Raw genomic sequence first — 18,518 nt, 5'->3', positions numbered from 1 at the left:
ATCTGAACCTCCCACCAAGAGGATTAATCTAGGCAGGGGGTCCAATAATGATCAATTTTAAATATTATATATATTTATTTAATTTAACATCAGTAGCTCAGGGCAGTGAGAACTGAGAGTAAAATCAAATTCTGTATTAAGCTTTGGGAGGTCAGCAGTTTCAGAGCTAAGCTTCCTAATCTGAATGAGGACTTTAAGCACATACATTCTTTGAGAGTTCCGTCATACTCCCATCCCCTCAAAGCCCTTCCCAGCCCCTTGTACCTCAGACAGTCTCCAAGGATGAGTGTTTGATTCAACATGAGCAATGGCTCTGCATCCCACTATAATGGGTCGAATTGAGTTCCCAAAAAAGGTATATTTAAGTTCTAACCCTTGGTACCTGGGAACGTGACCTTATTTGGAAATAGGATCTTTGCAGACATAATCAAGTTAAAATAAGGTCACACTGGATTAGGGTGGACCCTAACTCCAATGACTGGTGTCCTTATAAGAAGAGAGCGATTTGGAGACACAGGGACACACACAGAAGGAAGACAGCCGTGCAAAGAGTGAAGAAAAAATTGGAATGATGCAGCTACAATCCAAAGCATGGCAAGGATCATTCATCCATCAGATAACCAGAATTTTTCACCAGTGCATTACAGTAGCCTCTTAACTGATCTCCCTGTTTGCATTCTTAACCTCCTGTGGTCCATTCTTGCACATTAGCCAGAATGATCCTTTTATATATAAATCCGATCATGTCAATGCCCTGGACAAAGCCTGTCTGGGGATTCCCATCACATTCAGAGTAAAATGAAAGCCTCTCCAGGGCCTGGGAGGTCTGACACCTTCGCCCAGGCTATCACATGCTCTGCCCAGGCTGTCACTTTACTCCCTGTCCCACTGCATCCCTGACACCACTGTTGCTGGTCCTGCACTCAGGGCTTCCGTGCTTACTGTCCCCACGGCCTGGATGCTCTTCCTCGCGCTCTTCATGTGGCCTGCACCATGGCTTCATTCAGACCCCTGCTCAGGGCGCCCTCATCACCCCACCTGAAAGAACAACCTGTAACTCCCTATTCCCTAAACTTGCTCCTATCTTTCTCATGGCATTTATTCACCTCCTGATAGTACTGACGTTATATTATGTGTCTCAACGTTTATTTCCTTATCGTCTGCGTCCCCTATTAGAACGCAAGCTCCGTGAGAGCAGGGATTTTGTCTGATTTGTTCACTGTTCTATCTCTAGTGCCTCAAACAGTATCTATTATAGAATAAGCACTTGATAAATAACTTGTTGAATCAAAAAATAAATGAATACATTTTGTAAGTTGCTTTGTTTTATTTTTTTGCTCTGGCTGATAGGAAGCTCAGAAATTAATTCACTGGTGAGTCATAGTAATATATTAGCCTTGATTGTGAGCATATACGCTTCTTTCTTCTTTTTTAATACTCTGATATTCTATTCTTGTTCTAATAACCTCATATACCCCTTTTATTATAAGATATTTCTAAATCTTTTGGAATGTGACAGAAAGACACCAATAGGCAGTAGGTTGAGTGCCTGGCTGGGCGCCTGGGAGACAACCCACACTAAGTGGGAAAGCGTGTGTTTGTTGATCAGCAGAACTGCTTGAATGTGACACAAGTCAGCCCTCAAGCTAGAAGCCCAAAGCTTTGGCTGTAGGCTGTTGCTTGGGAGCCTGGAAAGAGCCAGACAAGAAATGAGCCAATGGGTCTAGCAGAGCCCGTGAAGGAGGGAAGCAAGTTTTACCTTTTCATTCCTGCAGTTGTTCAGCCCCATATTATTCATGGAGGACAGTTTCCCATCAACACCATGTGGCTGTTGCTGCTGTTGCTCCCGCTGGATCTGTTCTCGCATCTTCCGAGCCTCCTGAATGGCTTTCATCACTGTATCCTGATCCCCGAACAGGGCAGGGGAGTTGAGACTGGACAGGATATCTGCATACACAGAATGCATTATTAGAGGCTTGTGAGGTTAGGCTGTTAAAAAATACTGCTACTTTCCCCTCCCCTGTAGAATGCTGCATTTTCCAAACAAGGAAGGGGCACGTTTGCTCTTAAGAAAACCGCAATACTGTGCATAGAGCACAGGAAGCCAGGGCAACCAAGCTGTGCTGGGAATTTTAGCCCTTGGAGGATCCCCCAACACCCAGTTTAACTGGGCTCTGTCAACCCATCTCCTCACAGATAAAGTTTCCTAGATTCCAATTGTGTGTATATATGTCTGTTCTGCTATATCTAATGACTAGTGGGGGAGTAGTGGGGAAGAAGTGGGTGGGGAGGGGTATAGAGATATCTGTCCAGGCTACTCTTCATACATGGTATGCTAATGCAGGAAAGCTGTTTCTGGCCTAGCAGAAAAAATCTGTGAACCGCATGTGCACTTTAGTGACATCTGTATGTGCGTGTTCATATGTCCACTGCAGGAGAGAGGGGGCAGGAAGGAATACACCACACTCTCCGTTCCCCAATCACTGGCTGGTTAATGACGCATTCTGCTCATCATGCTGCCTCAGTTATTCACCAAGAGAATGACAATCTTTTCCCTACCCACAACCCAAACACCCACTGCTCCCAGCTCCCTGTCTTTGTGACAGTGAGGCTGTATGCACGGGAATGGTTTTCACATAAGTAGAAAGCTTCAAATAAAATGATAGTAAATATTTACTTTCATTATATTCCATGCAACACAGAGTGAATAAATTCCAAATTAAACTGACTAATTTTCCTCCATATATTGCATTTTATTGTAGGTTAAAATTAATACTTTAGATAAGCTTTTCCAATTTTAGACAAAAAGAAGGCAATTGCTTGCTGACCGATAGATTTCAGCTGCTGTGGTCAAGCTGAACGTGATCCACTTGTTCGTATCCTGGCACGAGCATCTCATAGCACATGTATGTGTATATATGTGTATGTGTGTGTGCACACCCCTCACATAGACAGGACAGAGGAAACCAGACTATAACCAAGCTCACACCATGTGTCTATGTGTGTGTAGTGCATGTGCATATGCATTTGAGTTTAGAAAATATTCTCGAGGCTATCTATGGAAATTTTTTAAAAGTCAAACAGTTACTTTTTAGGATATAGAAAACCCATAACTTTTGCTCTGGAGCTTTTCTGATTTAAAAAAAAAAAAACATTTCTGTCCAATATTGTCTGGACAAGAGTGCTGTTATTTCAGTGCCTTTCTAGCTCATGATCTAAGAAATCTGCCCTGCTGAAGTATGAACTCCCTAAGAGCAGGGGCAGTGACATAGTCATCTTTGTCCTCACGATGCTCAGTATAGCAAACAGATGCTTTCCAAACAAAATTCAGAAGTGGCTTATAGGAGGGCTATTTCAAGATCAAGTCTATTATTTATCCTTACGTTGGCTTTTTTTTCTCATCTCACAACTTCCAACAATCCAGCAATCAATCATATTCACATGCTGGAAATGATTCACTTCTCTCTCCCACAGCAATACCACTGACTTAGGATGAAAATCTCCGGGCCCCTGAAAGAGGCATCCTGACTCAAAATGAGACTAGGCTGCTTATGGTTCCTAACACCCCAAATTCCAAAGAGGAAGATTTACATCTCACCATCAGAAGATTCACTTAGACTCACCATAGTTCAGCAAATATTCCAACTGTGAGTTCACAAAAAGAGCGCTAACTTATATATGAGAGAACCTGGATTCTAGCTTTGGCTCTGCTAATTAATAGCTACATGATAATTAACACGACAAGAAATAACAAGCGTTGGAGAAAATGTAGAGAAAAGGGAACCCTCATACCCTGCTGGTGGGAATGTAAACTGGTGCAGCCACTATGGAAAACAGTATGGAGATTCCTCAAAAATTTAAGAATAGAACTACCATATGATCCAGCTATTCCACTTCTGGGTATTTATCCAAAGAACACAAAAACATGAATGAATGTGAAAAGATATTTGCACCCCTATGTTCATTGCAGCATTATTCACAATAGCCAAGACTTGGAAACAACTTAAGTGCCCATGAAGAGATGAATGGATAAAGAAGATGTGGTATATATACACAATAGAATACTACTCAGCCATAAGAAACGATGAAATCTTGCCATTTGCAACAACATGGATGGACTTGAGGATATCATGCTAAGTGAAATAAGTCAAACAGAGAAAGTCAAATACTGTATGATTTCACTCATAAGTGGAAGATAAAAACAACAACAACAAACAAACAAACACATAGACACAGAGATTAGATTGGTGGTTACCAGAGGGGAAGGGGGTAAGGAGGGGGGCAAAAGGAGTGATAGGGCACATCTGTACAGTGACAGATGGTAATTAGTCTTGGGTGGTGAACACAACGTAGTCTACACAGAAATCGAAGTATAATGATGTACATCTGAAGTTTATGTAATGTTATAAACCAATGTTACCCCAATAAAAAATAATTAATAGCTACATGACTGTAGGCAAGTCATTTTACCTACAAGAACTACAATTTACTTTAATATACAATGAGAGTAATAATAATACACTACCTAACTCATAATAATAATACACTACCTAACTCGTAATATTATTGTGAAAAATCAAATGAAATAAGATAAGCAAAAATGATTTTTAAATTGTAAATGGCTACACTTACATATAATTTTATTTATTATAATAAGCATTTCAGCCTCCAGGACTCAATAATGCAAGGAAGCTAACATGGTAAAGAAATGCTAGTTCTAGTCTCTAATCCCTTTGAATCTCTGTGTCTTTATTTGAAAATTAAGAGCTTTACAGAGTATAATAACAATCATGTTAATACTTATTTGGTACTCTGCTACTGACAAGTGCTTCCACATTTATTGTTTCATTCCACATGTATATGTAAACGCGCTAGTATTCTTTCAGTCCAGTCATTTTAAATAGCATGCCTTCTGGGTGCCAGACACCTTGTTAGGCACTTTATATGCATTTTTCTCTTTCAATTCTCATAACAACCTGTCAGCTAGGAAATAATATTCCTCTTTCAGAGATTAGGAAACTGAATTCAAAAATATTAAATAACTTTCCCAGGGTCATATAGCTAGTAAGTGAAGGCTCTTGGTCCAAGTCTGTCTGATGGTAAAACTCAGGTTTTTCTCTACATCTCACACTGGGGTTTGAACATCCCTGAAGATACTTGGCAATGCATCAGGGAGTGTAAGAAGTCAGAGGATCATTATCATGTATCTTATTAGATACCAATTTTATTTCATATTATGTCATTGAAGTGTGTCATTCGTATTTGCTTTAATGCAAAACTAATATGGGATTCGTTTTTAATTAATTTAATTAATACATAACATAAAATTCACACACATTTTAAAAATAAAATATAAAATTTCAAAGAAATTTTGGACTTTTGGCAGGCAGCTTTGAGGCCAGGTTCAATTAGGCCCTTAGAGGGTTCATGGTCACTCTTTCTGCCTAGAGATACACTGACCAAACACAGAATTCCCCAAGTCTCTGATTTGCTGGATCTAACTCATTATCATCTAAAGAACCCATCCCAGCAGGATTTATATTATGGCCTTTTCCAAAAGTTCTAATCACCCAAGACACCTAATTAGGTTATGTTTCAGTAAAAAGATTTAACGTTTACTTTTTTTTCTTGGACTAAGGAACACTTTGGAAACAAGGATCAGTCATCACTAAACAGGTTTGCTTTCTTTTACCTAATTCATAAGCCTCTTCCTGGTGTTGACCTTTCCATTTACCTAAAGAGGATCCTCTTCCCAAGCTTCCTCCAATGGGGCTGGGGATGCTGCTTTTGTTAGGCAGATTGACGGGGCTGGTTTTGCTGGCTGGGAAGAGGCTCTGGGTGGGAGATGTTGGGGACTTGACAGGCTCGGCTGTCTTGGGTCGGGATGAGAGATTCAGCGGCTGTGCTGCTGCTTCATCCTACAAGAGTTTAACATAAATAATTATTAAAAAAAAAAGACAAATGAAGCACATTATCACTTAGTAAGCCACAGTTATTTTACACCTCAGAGACAATGCCACATTCTGCTACAATAATAACAAAAGAAGCTAATTATCTACCTCCTTGAAGATTCATCGGAAGGAAACCTCATTAATTTCCCTGTGTTATGCTTCTATTTACATTAACTGTGTAGTTGGATCATTCTTTTTGCCAAATTAAAATCTGAATTAGCTCACATTACAGCTTAATTTCCTAATGTGTTTTCAGGGATCTAAATTAACCTAGGGCATTTACAAAGAATTATTTAAAATTTCAGCAGCTCTGTAGTGCTTTTGTGTTATTCTCTCTGAAAAGTTCCTGGAACTATAAATAGGCTCTGCAGCTAATTTTTTAATATATATTTTAAATCAAACAATTGCAAGCACTTTAAAAATGGAAACACAGAAAGCCTCTTCTTCTGATCTTCTGGGCCTCTGCCCAGGGAGCCGCATGCCACAGCATGGCTTCTATGTGGCTTTCTGGGCGTGGGCACTCTTCATGGTCTATATTCTGGTCTCTAGTCATGTTTAAAATTAATTTTTGCAAAGAGCAAGCACACATTATAATTATGTTTTACATACCATGCTATATGCAATTTATTTTTCATGTTTAAAGTGATGTCTCTTTATATTCTTTGCTACATATGTTTACAGAATGTCTATTTTAAGATGCCTGTCCTTCTATACTGAGTACAGTATTCAAATATCTGGCTTGTAACCCTAGTTTAACCAGAAGCTTGAAAGCTAAGCTCCTTGCCTTTATTTTGTCTCATTTATTCTGCCATAAAACACCCATAACAACACTTCCATCACTCTAGAAATTTAGTTGTAATATGAGCATATTCATTTAAATGTTCAGTTTTAAGATCTGCATTATTGTGTTCTAAAATAAAATTGCCAGCAAATGTTAACCCTCATTTTGCTTCTGAGAAGGCACAGAGAACTTGCTTTAAATGTCATTGTTTAAAACACACAGTAGAGCTTGGAAACAGAACATTCTCCCCTTCAGCAAACATGTGACCTCTCAGGGTCTCAATTTCTTCATCTGTAGAAAAAGAGGTATCCAAGGTATCTTCCAGCACTAACGGTCACTGCTTACGGAGGGACAAAAAGAGACGCCAGAAAATACTACTCAGGAAGGAGGATTAGAAAGAGAAAATAAAAATAACATGCACAGAGGAGCCATTACATACCAAGCACTGTGCTAGACATTTTCACATATATTACCTCATTTAACTATCAATAACTATGAGGTTGAGCAGTGTTATTCTAAATTTACAAAGGAAGAAGGGGTCAGAGTGATAAAATCAAGTCCAAAGCCACACATGGAGGGACAAAATTTGAATTCTAGTTTACTGGACTCCAAATCCCAGGCCCCTTTCTACTAAATCATTAGGGAAAATAAGTCATTTGATATTGTAGTGATGCCCTAGATTTTTTTTTTTTTTTTTAATCTTAGTAGGAAATAGGTAATCTGGCACATCTATGTTGCAATGTACTGTTATTTATATCTAGACATAGGATAGGCTCTCAGGAAACACAGTTATATCCATTATGAATGTCAAAATTATCTAATGTGCTTAATTACAATTTACTTCCCTTTGCTCTGAGACTCAGACGACATTTAGACTAGTTTACTCAGATCTAAATAATAGTGATTTATATACCAGGTATTTAGTTAGTTTTCTCCATGTTTCTTTTATTGGGGATACACTGAGCTTCTTAGATATCTGAATTCAGAATTTTCTTCAAATCTGGAAAATTTTCAACCATTACTTCTTCAAATATATTTTTCTGTTCCTTCCTTCTCCTTCTGGGGCTCTAGTTGCATATGTTAGGCCATTAGATGTCCCACAGCACTGGCGGTCTTTTTTCTATGTATTTCATTTTGGATAGTTTCATTGTTATATCATCAAGTTCACTAATCTTTGCTTCTGCAATGTCTACTCTGTTGCTAATCCCAATCAGTACTAATCCAGTGTACTTTTCATCTCAGACACTGTATTTTTCATCTCCAGACATTCAATTTAGGTCTGACATGTGGTGCCTTATAATGCTCATGTTTTCCTCTACCTTCTTGAACATATGGAGTTCACAACATCTGGTTTTCTTCAGCTTTGAATATACTCTAATTTATTATTTATTTTTATAATTCAATATTTGCCACTTCCACCAACAACGCCACTGGGCATGGGAAGCACTTACCAACTCCCAATCAAATGAATTCCTTTCCACCATGGCAGGCCTGCTGTTAGTCCTCACAGCCTGCCCTAGCCTAACAGAATCTTTGTGGGTGTTTTTTAGGGAGCAGATTTGCCTGTTTCCTCACTTGGCTATAGTGGGAAATCTCCTATAATAGCTGTTTTTACTGTCTTATCTACTAATTCTATCATCTGTCTCATTTTGGGATCTGTTTCTACCAATTGATTTTTCTCCTCATTATTGTTCATATTTTCTTGCTTTTGTGAAAGCCTGGTAATTATTGAATGGATGCTACACATTGTGAATTTTACATTATTGAGTGTCAGAGTTTGTGTATTCCTTTAAATATTTGTGGATTTTTTCTGAGATGCAGAACAATTTGATCCTTTCTAGGCTTACTTTTAAGCTTTGTTAGGCAGGTTCAGAGCAGCCATTAATCCAAGGAGAATTCGGCCCCACTACTGAGGTAACACTCTCCTGGGGACTCTACTTGATGCCCCATATGTCAGGAGATCTTCCCACTCTGGCTAATGGGAATACAAACCATTCTCAGTCCTTTGTGAATCTTGCAATTGTTTTGCCTGCTACATCTGGTCTTTTTCCCTGGACTCAGATAGTTTTCTCACATGCGTATGATGATCAATACTCAGCTAAATACAAGGGATCCTTCTTCAGATCTTCACTGCTCCCTCTGTACAGTTCTCTCCTTTCTGGTACTCTACCTCACAAATTCCATGGCATCCCTTGGAACCTACCTTGGCATCCCTGAACTCTGTCTCTCTACTCAAGGAGCCTGCCAAGCTCCATGTGGGTACCCCTCCCTGCACTAGTGCCTGGAAACTCCTTCTAGACAGTAAATTGGAACAAATACAGTGGTTGCTTTCATTGTTTCTCTTCTCTCAGGGATCATTGTCCTGTACTCCTCCTATTGTAAATGTCTGAAAACCATTATTGTATATATTTTGTCCTGAGTTTTAGTTGTTTAAGCTGGGAGAGTAAATCTTATCCCTGTTCCTCTACCATGGTTAAAAATGGAAATCTTCCAGGTATCTTGTTGGGATCTTTCTTGCTATACAACTAGATATTTCAATCACAACCACTACTGCCACCACCACCATCTTCTTTATCACCATCAGATCATGATGATGATGATCATTATATTAACATTTATGGAGTACTCACTATAGACTAGAGGATGTATTATCTTATTTAAGATCCGTAATAATATTAACTTCCATTTTACAGAGGAGAAAACTAAGGCTGAAAGAAGTTAAGTAACTTGCTCAAGATGACATGGGTGGTAAAAAAGTGGGAGAACTGACATTTGAACGGAAACATTCTGACTTCTGATGTTGGCAATTATAGCAAACAAAAATCCTGGGGGAAGAAAGTACATAAGACCGTTTATGCTTGGTTTTGTTACCTTCAGCAAACTATGCCCTATGTCATGTGGCCATGTTACATACAGAGGGAAAGCAATGACTTCAGACAAATACATGAGATATTTTAGGGACTATAATTCTTTCAATTAGCAAATTGTGAAATCATTCTCAGAACTTTTTCAATAACAGGTAGGAGCTATTTTTTAAGTTTAAAACATTTGCTTTATGTCTTGGTCTATATATTTTTACCCACACATACAATAAACAATCTAATAAGTATAAGGAATGTTTCCTTTGTTATTAACATAAAATATAGTCAAGTCAAATTAAATAGAGAATTCTCTAAGAATTTGCATGTGGTCAAGTGAGTAATAAAATTCAGTTGGCCCACAAAGCTGGAATGGTAAAAGCAGATGTAAACGAATTTAACCAGGGAACATTTTACTCATCCAGTAAAGACTTGGTTTGGTGCAGTTCCACTTGGCCAACTCACTCATAAAATGACTTTTTAATGTTAAAATATCTAATACTCAATACCTTAAGTCACTGATGTTTGATACACTCATACTCTAACAATTATAATTAAACAAAGTGCCTTTGTTTGAGCTGTAGTGTTCTGACTCTTATTCACAAAAAGAAACTCTCGGAACACAAAATAGTCTGTTTCCATCAGTAATGCTATCTTATTAAATGTAACTGCCTATTGTCATATCTCAATATTTCTAACAACAAAGCATAAATGTTCACCTATTACTTTGGAGAGTCTAAAAGCACGGATAACATTAAATTAATTCCTTTGGGTGGGGCACAGGTAGAACTCTGTCTCTTAATGCTGTTCACTTTTTTTATCTTTGGTACTTGGGATCCATATTTTTTAAAGGCCTTTCTGAAATCTCAGAATTCCTATCTGCAAATTTTAGAAAATACAACAATTTCAGCGATTTTGTAGCATTCAGTGCTGCTTTGTTGGCCTTATATGTTTCCCATGTGAAGATTTAATAATTGCAAAATTTCTCCAAATGCAGTACTTTGGGCACATCACAACACATCCATGCTTAGCACACCCCTATAAGTAGATAAGTCAATTGCTTCTCTGAACTGCTTGAATTTAATCCAACACAGGAAGCAAAGGCAATCATAAAAACCAACCAGTACCACCCATAGGTACCAGCTGCAGCACGAAGTTGGAGTGGATCATCAATTTCCCATGGTCACCAAGTACCTCCTGGCTGCCCCATTTTAAGACACTGAAAATCAGTGAGGAAAAGCATCTACTAATGTCCTAGCCATAACCTGGGAGATCCTGTCTATCCACAACTACATGGCATCAAGGCATGATTAGACAATGACACCATTCATTTCTCAGAACGCACATTTATAACTAATTTGAAGGAGAGACCTTTATCAACAAACCATACAAAATCCAGCATTAGGTTCTTTTTTGCCCCTTTTTTTAAATCTAAAGTTTGAGATCCTCCTTCTCTGGTACTCAGTTGGCTCCCCACCTGTTTAAGGAACTTAGAGAAAAGTGGCAGAAGTCTATGACAAAGACTGGTAATAAAACCATGGCCATTCATGCCAGTAAACATTAAAAAATAAAAGCCAAAATCCAAAGGGGAAAAACTCTTGAGAAGTGGGTTTGCAGATTTAGGTAAAGATCTCACAATATGGCACTATTGTTATCAAAAGGGAAACACCTGTTTCTCAGTGCTCAATCATGAAATTTACCATAAAGAGGAGCATTTGGGGGTTCCTTTATGTTGCTCTGCTTCCTGCCGTTTATTCCCAACACAGCCTGGTTCACTACCTTTCCTGTGAAGCTATTTTCCAAACTGTTTCCACAATCCTGCAAAGCAAGTACCTTAACTTGAGTTACAGGGCTGGTCCCTCTCTTTTCATTTTTTATCCCAGTAGGTGAGACTGCCCCTGCTGTGTTTGGTGGCTGTGGAGCTGATGGCATCTTTGCTCCAGGTGACACCTGCATGCTGGCCAGCTGAGCGGCATAGAGCTGCTGCAAAACAGGGAAGACAAACATGATCTCTTTAAATGCAGCTGAAATGGAGTTTCAAAAAAAAAACTTACCATATTGTTAGATAACTATTTCTCTGACAAGCTTGCAATTTCTCTTTCACTATTTTTTAAAGAAGAAAATAACAGAGAGCAAATAATATAACATAAAGAAACAGTACTGGTATGGGAGCCATCGTTCTGTTCCTGGTCCTTCTAGCTATAACTTTATGAGCCTGAACAAAGGACTTGATCGCTCTAGAACTCAGTTTCTTCAACTGTACAAAAAGAAATTTGACTAAATGGTCTCTAAGATTCTTCCTAGTTCCTAAAATCTTTGTAAACAAGTTCTTTAAGTGTTGCTAAGCCCACTCCTGTAATTTTAATATTCATGAACTAGAAACTAATCTGAACTTTCCCAGAGATTCCTGGAAGACCATCATTCCTAGTCAATACTGACCACGCTTTTCTGGGGATACTGATCCTTCTGAATGATAAGAGTGTGGCCGTCAAGACCCCTGAGGCCCAATGGCAGTCACTCTTTTCTCAGGGTCTCATTTCTAGGCAGCACGTAACATAATCCTCAAGAGAATATAGCCAGATTTGTGGCAAAAAGTAATAATAATAATAATAACAATAATCAAGTTTCTTTTTCCTAGCACAGGATGTTAAATCCTTAACTGTCGATTTATTAGGTTTTGGGTGAAATTGGTGATAAATGAATGTGTTAATCTGCTGTGGTTAACCAGAATTCACATACCTCAATCTTAACACTATTTAATGCTTGAAAACCCCATTCAAATATTTCTTTTCTTCTTATCATCAAGATTAAGCCATTACCTTGATAGTCATATTTCTATCATAATAAATAGAAAGCTTCCTAGTTCATCAACCACAGAGAAAATACCTCAAACTTTGCCATATTAGTAGGGGAGAAAAAACAGGTGGTTTACATGTAATTTCCAGCATTACTATCATTCAGATGGACAAATAAAAAAAATTACAGTAATCAGAAACAGACCTTTCAGCACATGTAATTAAATGAAAGCTTAATAAAGAATAATTTGCAAGAGCCAGATGTGCTTATGTCATGATTGTTGCTTTCTTTGGAACAATTTTTCTAATATAACAAGCCTCTAAAGAAATTAAAGTTTCATAATTCTGTATGTGCAATGACTCAGTGGCAAGAAAAATTCACAAGTAAGAGTCAGTCAAACTGCTAAGCCTTAGGAGGAAAAAAAACAACTCTGTTGTATCCTTTCCCTTTGAAATTCAGCCAGGTGTCTTCAAAAGAGGGGCAAGTGAAGCTTCTGAAAAATTTCTGCTTGGATTAAGCCAGTGAAGAAAAGTTTTTTACTGAATAGAGTGAAGATGGTTGAGAACTGAAAAGGTGTTGGCCATGTATGGTGACCAACATGCCCTACTACTGAGTATTAAAGAGTCATGAACTCTTAGAGAGGCCAGAGTCCCTAGACATCATTTATGCCTTCATTTTACCTCAATAATTCACAAGATCAGAAGAAAGTCAATTTTATTCAGTCTTGAGTCCTTCAAGGAACATCAACTAATGAAAAGAGCAGAAAAATCTTTGGAAACAAATCTATTTTCTAGATAGTTGACTAAATTCAGAAATCCTTCAGCTTAATTGAAGAATACAATTGCTTTTTAGAAATAGAGTAGTTTTAATTGCTTCCTCTAAAGCATTGATAATCATTTATTTTATATCTCTTTCTAGTGAGTTACACCTACAAGAGGGAAGACCCCGTAAACTGAGTCCTCAGAATTGTGATTCCTCAGATTTCCTTTGAGTTATAATTACTGATACATTAAAGTCAGGAAGAAGTATAGCCACATTCCATAAAACTTACAGAACTGGGTAAACTGGACAGTAGGATATCAGATAAGATTTAGTAGAATGAGCCTTGAAATAAAACTCAGAAAACAGAGTCCAATGTAAAGATAGAAGGTACTCATGAAAAGAAAAATTTTCACATTCTAAGAAAATATTTGATTTTAGATATAAGTATCATGCTTTTCAGCCTGAAGACTTTAGACCTGAGTTGGATAAAAAGAATGCCATTCATTGAATAGATACAGGTTTACACAGCAATTTCATTGAAAGCTCATCTTCTAAGCTTATATTAATTGACTATGTTCTATACACAAGGCTCTGTGTTAGGAGCTGAGGAGGATTCCAAGTTTTGGAAAAAGCATACAGTTCTGGAGGAACTGTAACATATAGATCCTTAACACTTGATCTGCACCTTTCCTGTGTGCCTATCACTGTCTTTAACCTTGTGTTTAGTTATGCACTATGTCTTACCACACTTGATAAATTGTAAGCTTATTGAAGCCATGATCAACCTAATTATTTCTGAATGCCTCGCATTAAGAATAATGCTATATAAAGTCACTAGATGTCAGGAAGGAGAGTTATTCTCTATAAATGAGGCAACAGAAGTGGTATATGATTATATTTATTATATGTGTAATGAATAATTTTATGGTGTTGAGTTTTAAAAAACGAAAGGAAAATAATTTCAGTCCAAATCAAATTATATTGTTTCATAAGATACGATTGTTTGAAGTCATTTGTTAAAATGTTGTCTAGATAGCTGCTCAATAACTGTTAGCTTCACTAACCTGTCTTGAACTTTTCCAACACAAATTATACCACTTGAGCAGTAACTAAGGAGCAGTACCAATTTTTCTTCTCAGCCTAGTTACTTATAAACTTAAAGTTTCTCTAAATGCTACTGCATTCTTTTTTCAAAGAACATAAAATATGAGTTATTAAAATAAATAGTTTTAGTCAGAAAACTTCTTCACAGACTAACGGTTTAATAAGGAAAAAGGTTAAACTCTGATTAACTATTACATAATGGTTTACAAAAACGTCATTCCACATAGGATTCTCAGATCATAGTTCATAGTCATAATGATGATAATAATGAATATTCATTTCCAAACACAGTTGAAGTTTGAATAACCAACAGTGTGGTAGAGCTTATAATAGGCTTAGCCAATGTCTCTTTGGTGAAGACTGTGTTCATAAATATAGATTTTTCCATTTCAACTTTGAAAAATGTTCAGTGATTGTTTGGGATATGGAATTGTTTCTTTATCGAAGATATATAAAAAAACATGCAGTGCATACATGTAAAAATAAGCCTGGCTAAATATTTTCCAAAATTATAAAATTACTCATACTTTAAAGGAGTACTTTAAGAAATGCTTTTACTACTTTATGGCTAAAAATAGTCCACCTTTATTATTAGTTCAATTTCAATAAAGTGGCCAGCATTAAAATTTTGGTGAGCTGAACAATGACATACCTAGCACCTGGAACTGAAAGGGCCTGAACAGATCATTTAGTCTAGTCTGACCTCCTCATTCTACTGATGAGCTGAGGTCTAGAGAACAGAAGTAGCGTGCCCAAGATCATACAACTAGTTAGTATTGGAGCTCGAAGAACTCTCCAGCTCTCATTCCAACATTATCATTTAAAGTAGAAATGGATGATGAACCAACCTTGCACCTTTCAAGCACATTTCCAGCCCTGATGAATTTGTTCAATGACAAATCTTTATTAAATGCTTACTATTAACCAAACACTGTGCTAAACATTGGAGGTACAACAACAAGCAACTCAGAAATAGTCCCTGCCTTAATGGCGCTAGAAAGAGAAACCAACATTAAATAAATGCTTACACAGTAACTATGAATTACGGTTAGGACAAGTGCTGAGAAAGAAAAACACAGACTGTCAAGAGACCATCTAACAAAGCTACTTAACATAGTCTAGAAGATCAGAATAGCTTCTCTAAGGAAGTAACATTTTAAGTAAGAATTATCCAGGTGGAAAGGTTGATAAAGAACATTCCAGAAAGAAAAGGCACCAATTATTATGGCTGTCAGGTAGAAAAGAAGGTAATGTCTTTGAGGAACTTAAAAAAGGCCAATGTGGCAGGACTGTTGAGTGAGCATAGAGTGGCATGAGAAGACGCTAGAGAGGGGGAGAGTCTTATAGGCAACATCAATAATTTCAGACTTTATCCCAAAAAAAGAAGTATCTAGAAAGAGCAATGAACTAAAACCAAGATACAAAGAATCTTTTCTATACTTTACCACTAACTCATCGGCAAATCTTTTAAATAAATTGGATTAAGAAAGTCCTATAAAGATCTCACAAATCTACAAATAAATACCTCTAATAGTGTTTCTAGAGTTCTGCGTCCTGACACTAGCCTTAAAGAAAAACCTATCTTGCATTTGGATCCTAGTGACACTTTAATAACTAAGCCTGCTTAGATTCTACACAAAACAGTAGGTCCCACCAACCAAACAGCCTTATGGTGAAATTCTCAAGTGTCTTCAAGTATGCACACTGGTCTATGGCCAGGACCTAAGAAACGCATTGTGTCAGAGTCATTTTATAACACCATTGTATTTGGGAAGAAAGGCATGCTTTGCCCCTAATATAGCCAAATTCATGTCAAATTATAATGGGTGATGTCACAGTACATCTAATATTTACCATAATGTGATATATATATTTTTTATACCTGCTTTCTGTGATAAAATCATGCAACATCTCCAACGGAGAGTACCATAGAAAAAAAGGTACAAGGCCTTTTATTCCCATAATCACATGGTTTTCACATGACCACACAACCAGTCATCCACTCATCACCCCCATTCATTCATGTGTTAATTCAACAAACATATATTGAGCACTGTCAGGTACTATACTAGGTACTTTACATTTACTTTTTTAATTTAATCTTCAAAACAATTACATAAGATGGAAATTCTTACCTATTTTAGAGTCAGTATCACTTTAAAGTCCATGTGCTTTCTGCTTTCATGTGTTAAAATTATTTTAAATAAGCTACACAGTGAATCCCAATGAAACCCATTTCCTGTTTCTTGCCACCAGACAAGAATCATTGCCCAAGGAGAAGAGAGATTCTGATGTTGCTGCTGTTCTGAGCTCTCAAATAGCAAAATATATTTCCAGATGTCTTACAGCTACTCTTCCTAAAATAGCATTGCACAATCCTCAAATGGAGAAAGAAGAGTTAATGGCACCACCAGCCACCTTGAAGGAGCAAGGGGCACAATTTTGAATTCCCTTTCCAACCAATCTTTGAGCCATAATAGAAGACACCTAAAATACCCTAGTAACATATGTTTAATAGACTGATAAAGTACAAAGAACTACGCAGAGTATGGGTAGAAATAGGAGAACTTGACAGAGGCTTTAAATTGGCACCAGTATGCTCCAGTATATATGGAAACCAACAGTGAAAAAGCAGGCACAACTTCACACACTGGATTCTCTTTGGAGTAAATTCTCCTGTGTTTTGTCATTTCAATTAGAAAGGGCAGTTTAAAGTGGCCTGTCAGAATCTGGCCCAGAGAGAAAGAAAAAGAATTCTCCCTCGGATACAACTTACCTATTGGTGGATAATGAAGAAAGGAAGAGAAAGGGAAATGTTCTTCTATAAAAACAGATTTGTAGACACTATTGAAAGATTTGAACTCTTACCTTTATATTTACCCCATTTGCTATGGTTCTACATACTGTCTGGAACCTCAGGCTTAGCCCAACTTAACTCGGATTCTATTCTTGTATACCAGTCTACTCAGGAAGACAATAGGAGATGCTGGAGGAAACAAGCAGGGTAGGGTAGAGGGCATCCTTAAGGAAATGTCATTATTTACCTGATTGATGCTGCCTAATACCAGGCCCAAGCCTGGTTCAGTTCTCCAGGGCTACCCCGAGTTTTGTTACCTTCTCAAAACAACGATGGTGACCATTCCTCTGCCTACCAAGCAAGCGTGCTATAAAGCTGGCCAAGTTCGGCTGTGAGGCTGTGAGAAGGTGGAACGGAGACAGGGGTAATTAAGCAGCCTGATTTAGTGCTTGTTCAGCACAGGGAAGAAAGTGTGTCAGTAACAAGTCATTACAGACTGAAGGAGGCGTTGGGGAGAGAGCTTAAAAATAATTTGAAAGAGATCACAAATACTTTTACTTCTCATAAACCTCCAATGTCAACAAAATGATCCAGGAAATATAGCTGTGGTTTTATGGAAGGAAAGAACTGAAGTCCTTGTTTTCAGCATAGAAGGCACTTGTTTAGCTGTACCCCTAATATTTGACACCAAAGCAAATTGGCTGTAGGGATAGGAGGCGGGAGAAGGAGCAGGGGAAGAACTCCACTCCCACCCCTCACTATTGGGTTAATTTCCAAATCCATCTCTTTGCCCCTCCTGCATACTTTTCTATTGCCATATTTTTTCCTTTCCTATTAACCCCTCTTGTTTGTCATAATTCTACTCATCTTTTGAGCCTCAACTCAAAAACCAATTCCTCCTTAAAGCCTTATCTGACCACTCCCTTCTTTGTGTTCCCACCATATCGCATTCTCTATTCCTCTGTACTTTATGGAATTTCTTTTCCTCATGCCTTTCTCTCCCACCAAAGTCCGAAGCTCCTTAAGGGAAGGACTGAGTCTTCTTTGTTTTTATGTCCCTAGCACCTACTGTAATGCCTGACATTTAATAAATGCTTAATTAACACTGACCATTAAAACCCCTTCATTGCCATTCTTGTCTCTATCTTCTTGGAATTGCTATCATTTCTGCCCACATCCTTTTTTAGTGCCCTCACATCCTCTTCAAAAGGAACCCCAGAGATGCAGGTCATCTTTGTTTCTGTCTTCTTGAACATGTAAGCATGTGGGTTCACCACATAATGCATTGATTTTTCTTGCAAAGAAACACCAGATAACACAATGTTAGCAGAAGAATTATAAACATCATCCTACCCAATTCCTTTGCTTTACCGATGAAGAAAACTCAAGCCTAGAGAAGGGAGGTGATTTGCATAAGTATACCAACTGGTGACCAGCAGACAGAGTGAAATCTAGAACTCAGGGTCCCT

General features: G+C 37.7%; 1 protein-coding gene across 3 annotated transcripts in view; it reads right to left on the bottom strand.

Annotated features, from left to right (window-relative positions):
* SOX6 (SRY-box transcription factor 6) overlaps positions 1-18,518 on the bottom strand; it is a 582,258-nt gene that overhangs the window by 76,283 nt on the left and 487,457 nt on the right. For all 3 annotated transcript variants that reach the window (XM_087433166.1, XM_087433167.1, XM_087433168.1), the window contains 3 exons: positions 11,424-11,573; positions 5,693-5,918; positions 1,760-1,947 (listed from right to left, as the gene is read on the bottom strand). In XM_087433166.1, the coding sequence (XP_087289292.1) occupies positions 1,760-1,947; positions 5,693-5,918; positions 11,424-11,573 (564 nt within the window). The remainder of the gene's footprint in view (positions 1-1,759; positions 1,948-5,692; positions 5,919-11,423; positions 11,574-18,518) is intronic.

This window comes from Ceratotherium simum, chromosome 7 (assembly GCF_057802395.1).
Source record: "Ceratotherium simum simum isolate JZ-2026a chromosome 7, ASM5780239v1, whole genome shotgun sequence".
NCBI classification, from domain to species: domain Eukaryota; kingdom Metazoa; phylum Chordata; class Mammalia; order Perissodactyla; family Rhinocerotidae; genus Ceratotherium; species Ceratotherium simum.
Note: the sequence above shows the minus strand (reverse complement) of the source record. Positions and strands in the feature narration are given on the sequence as shown.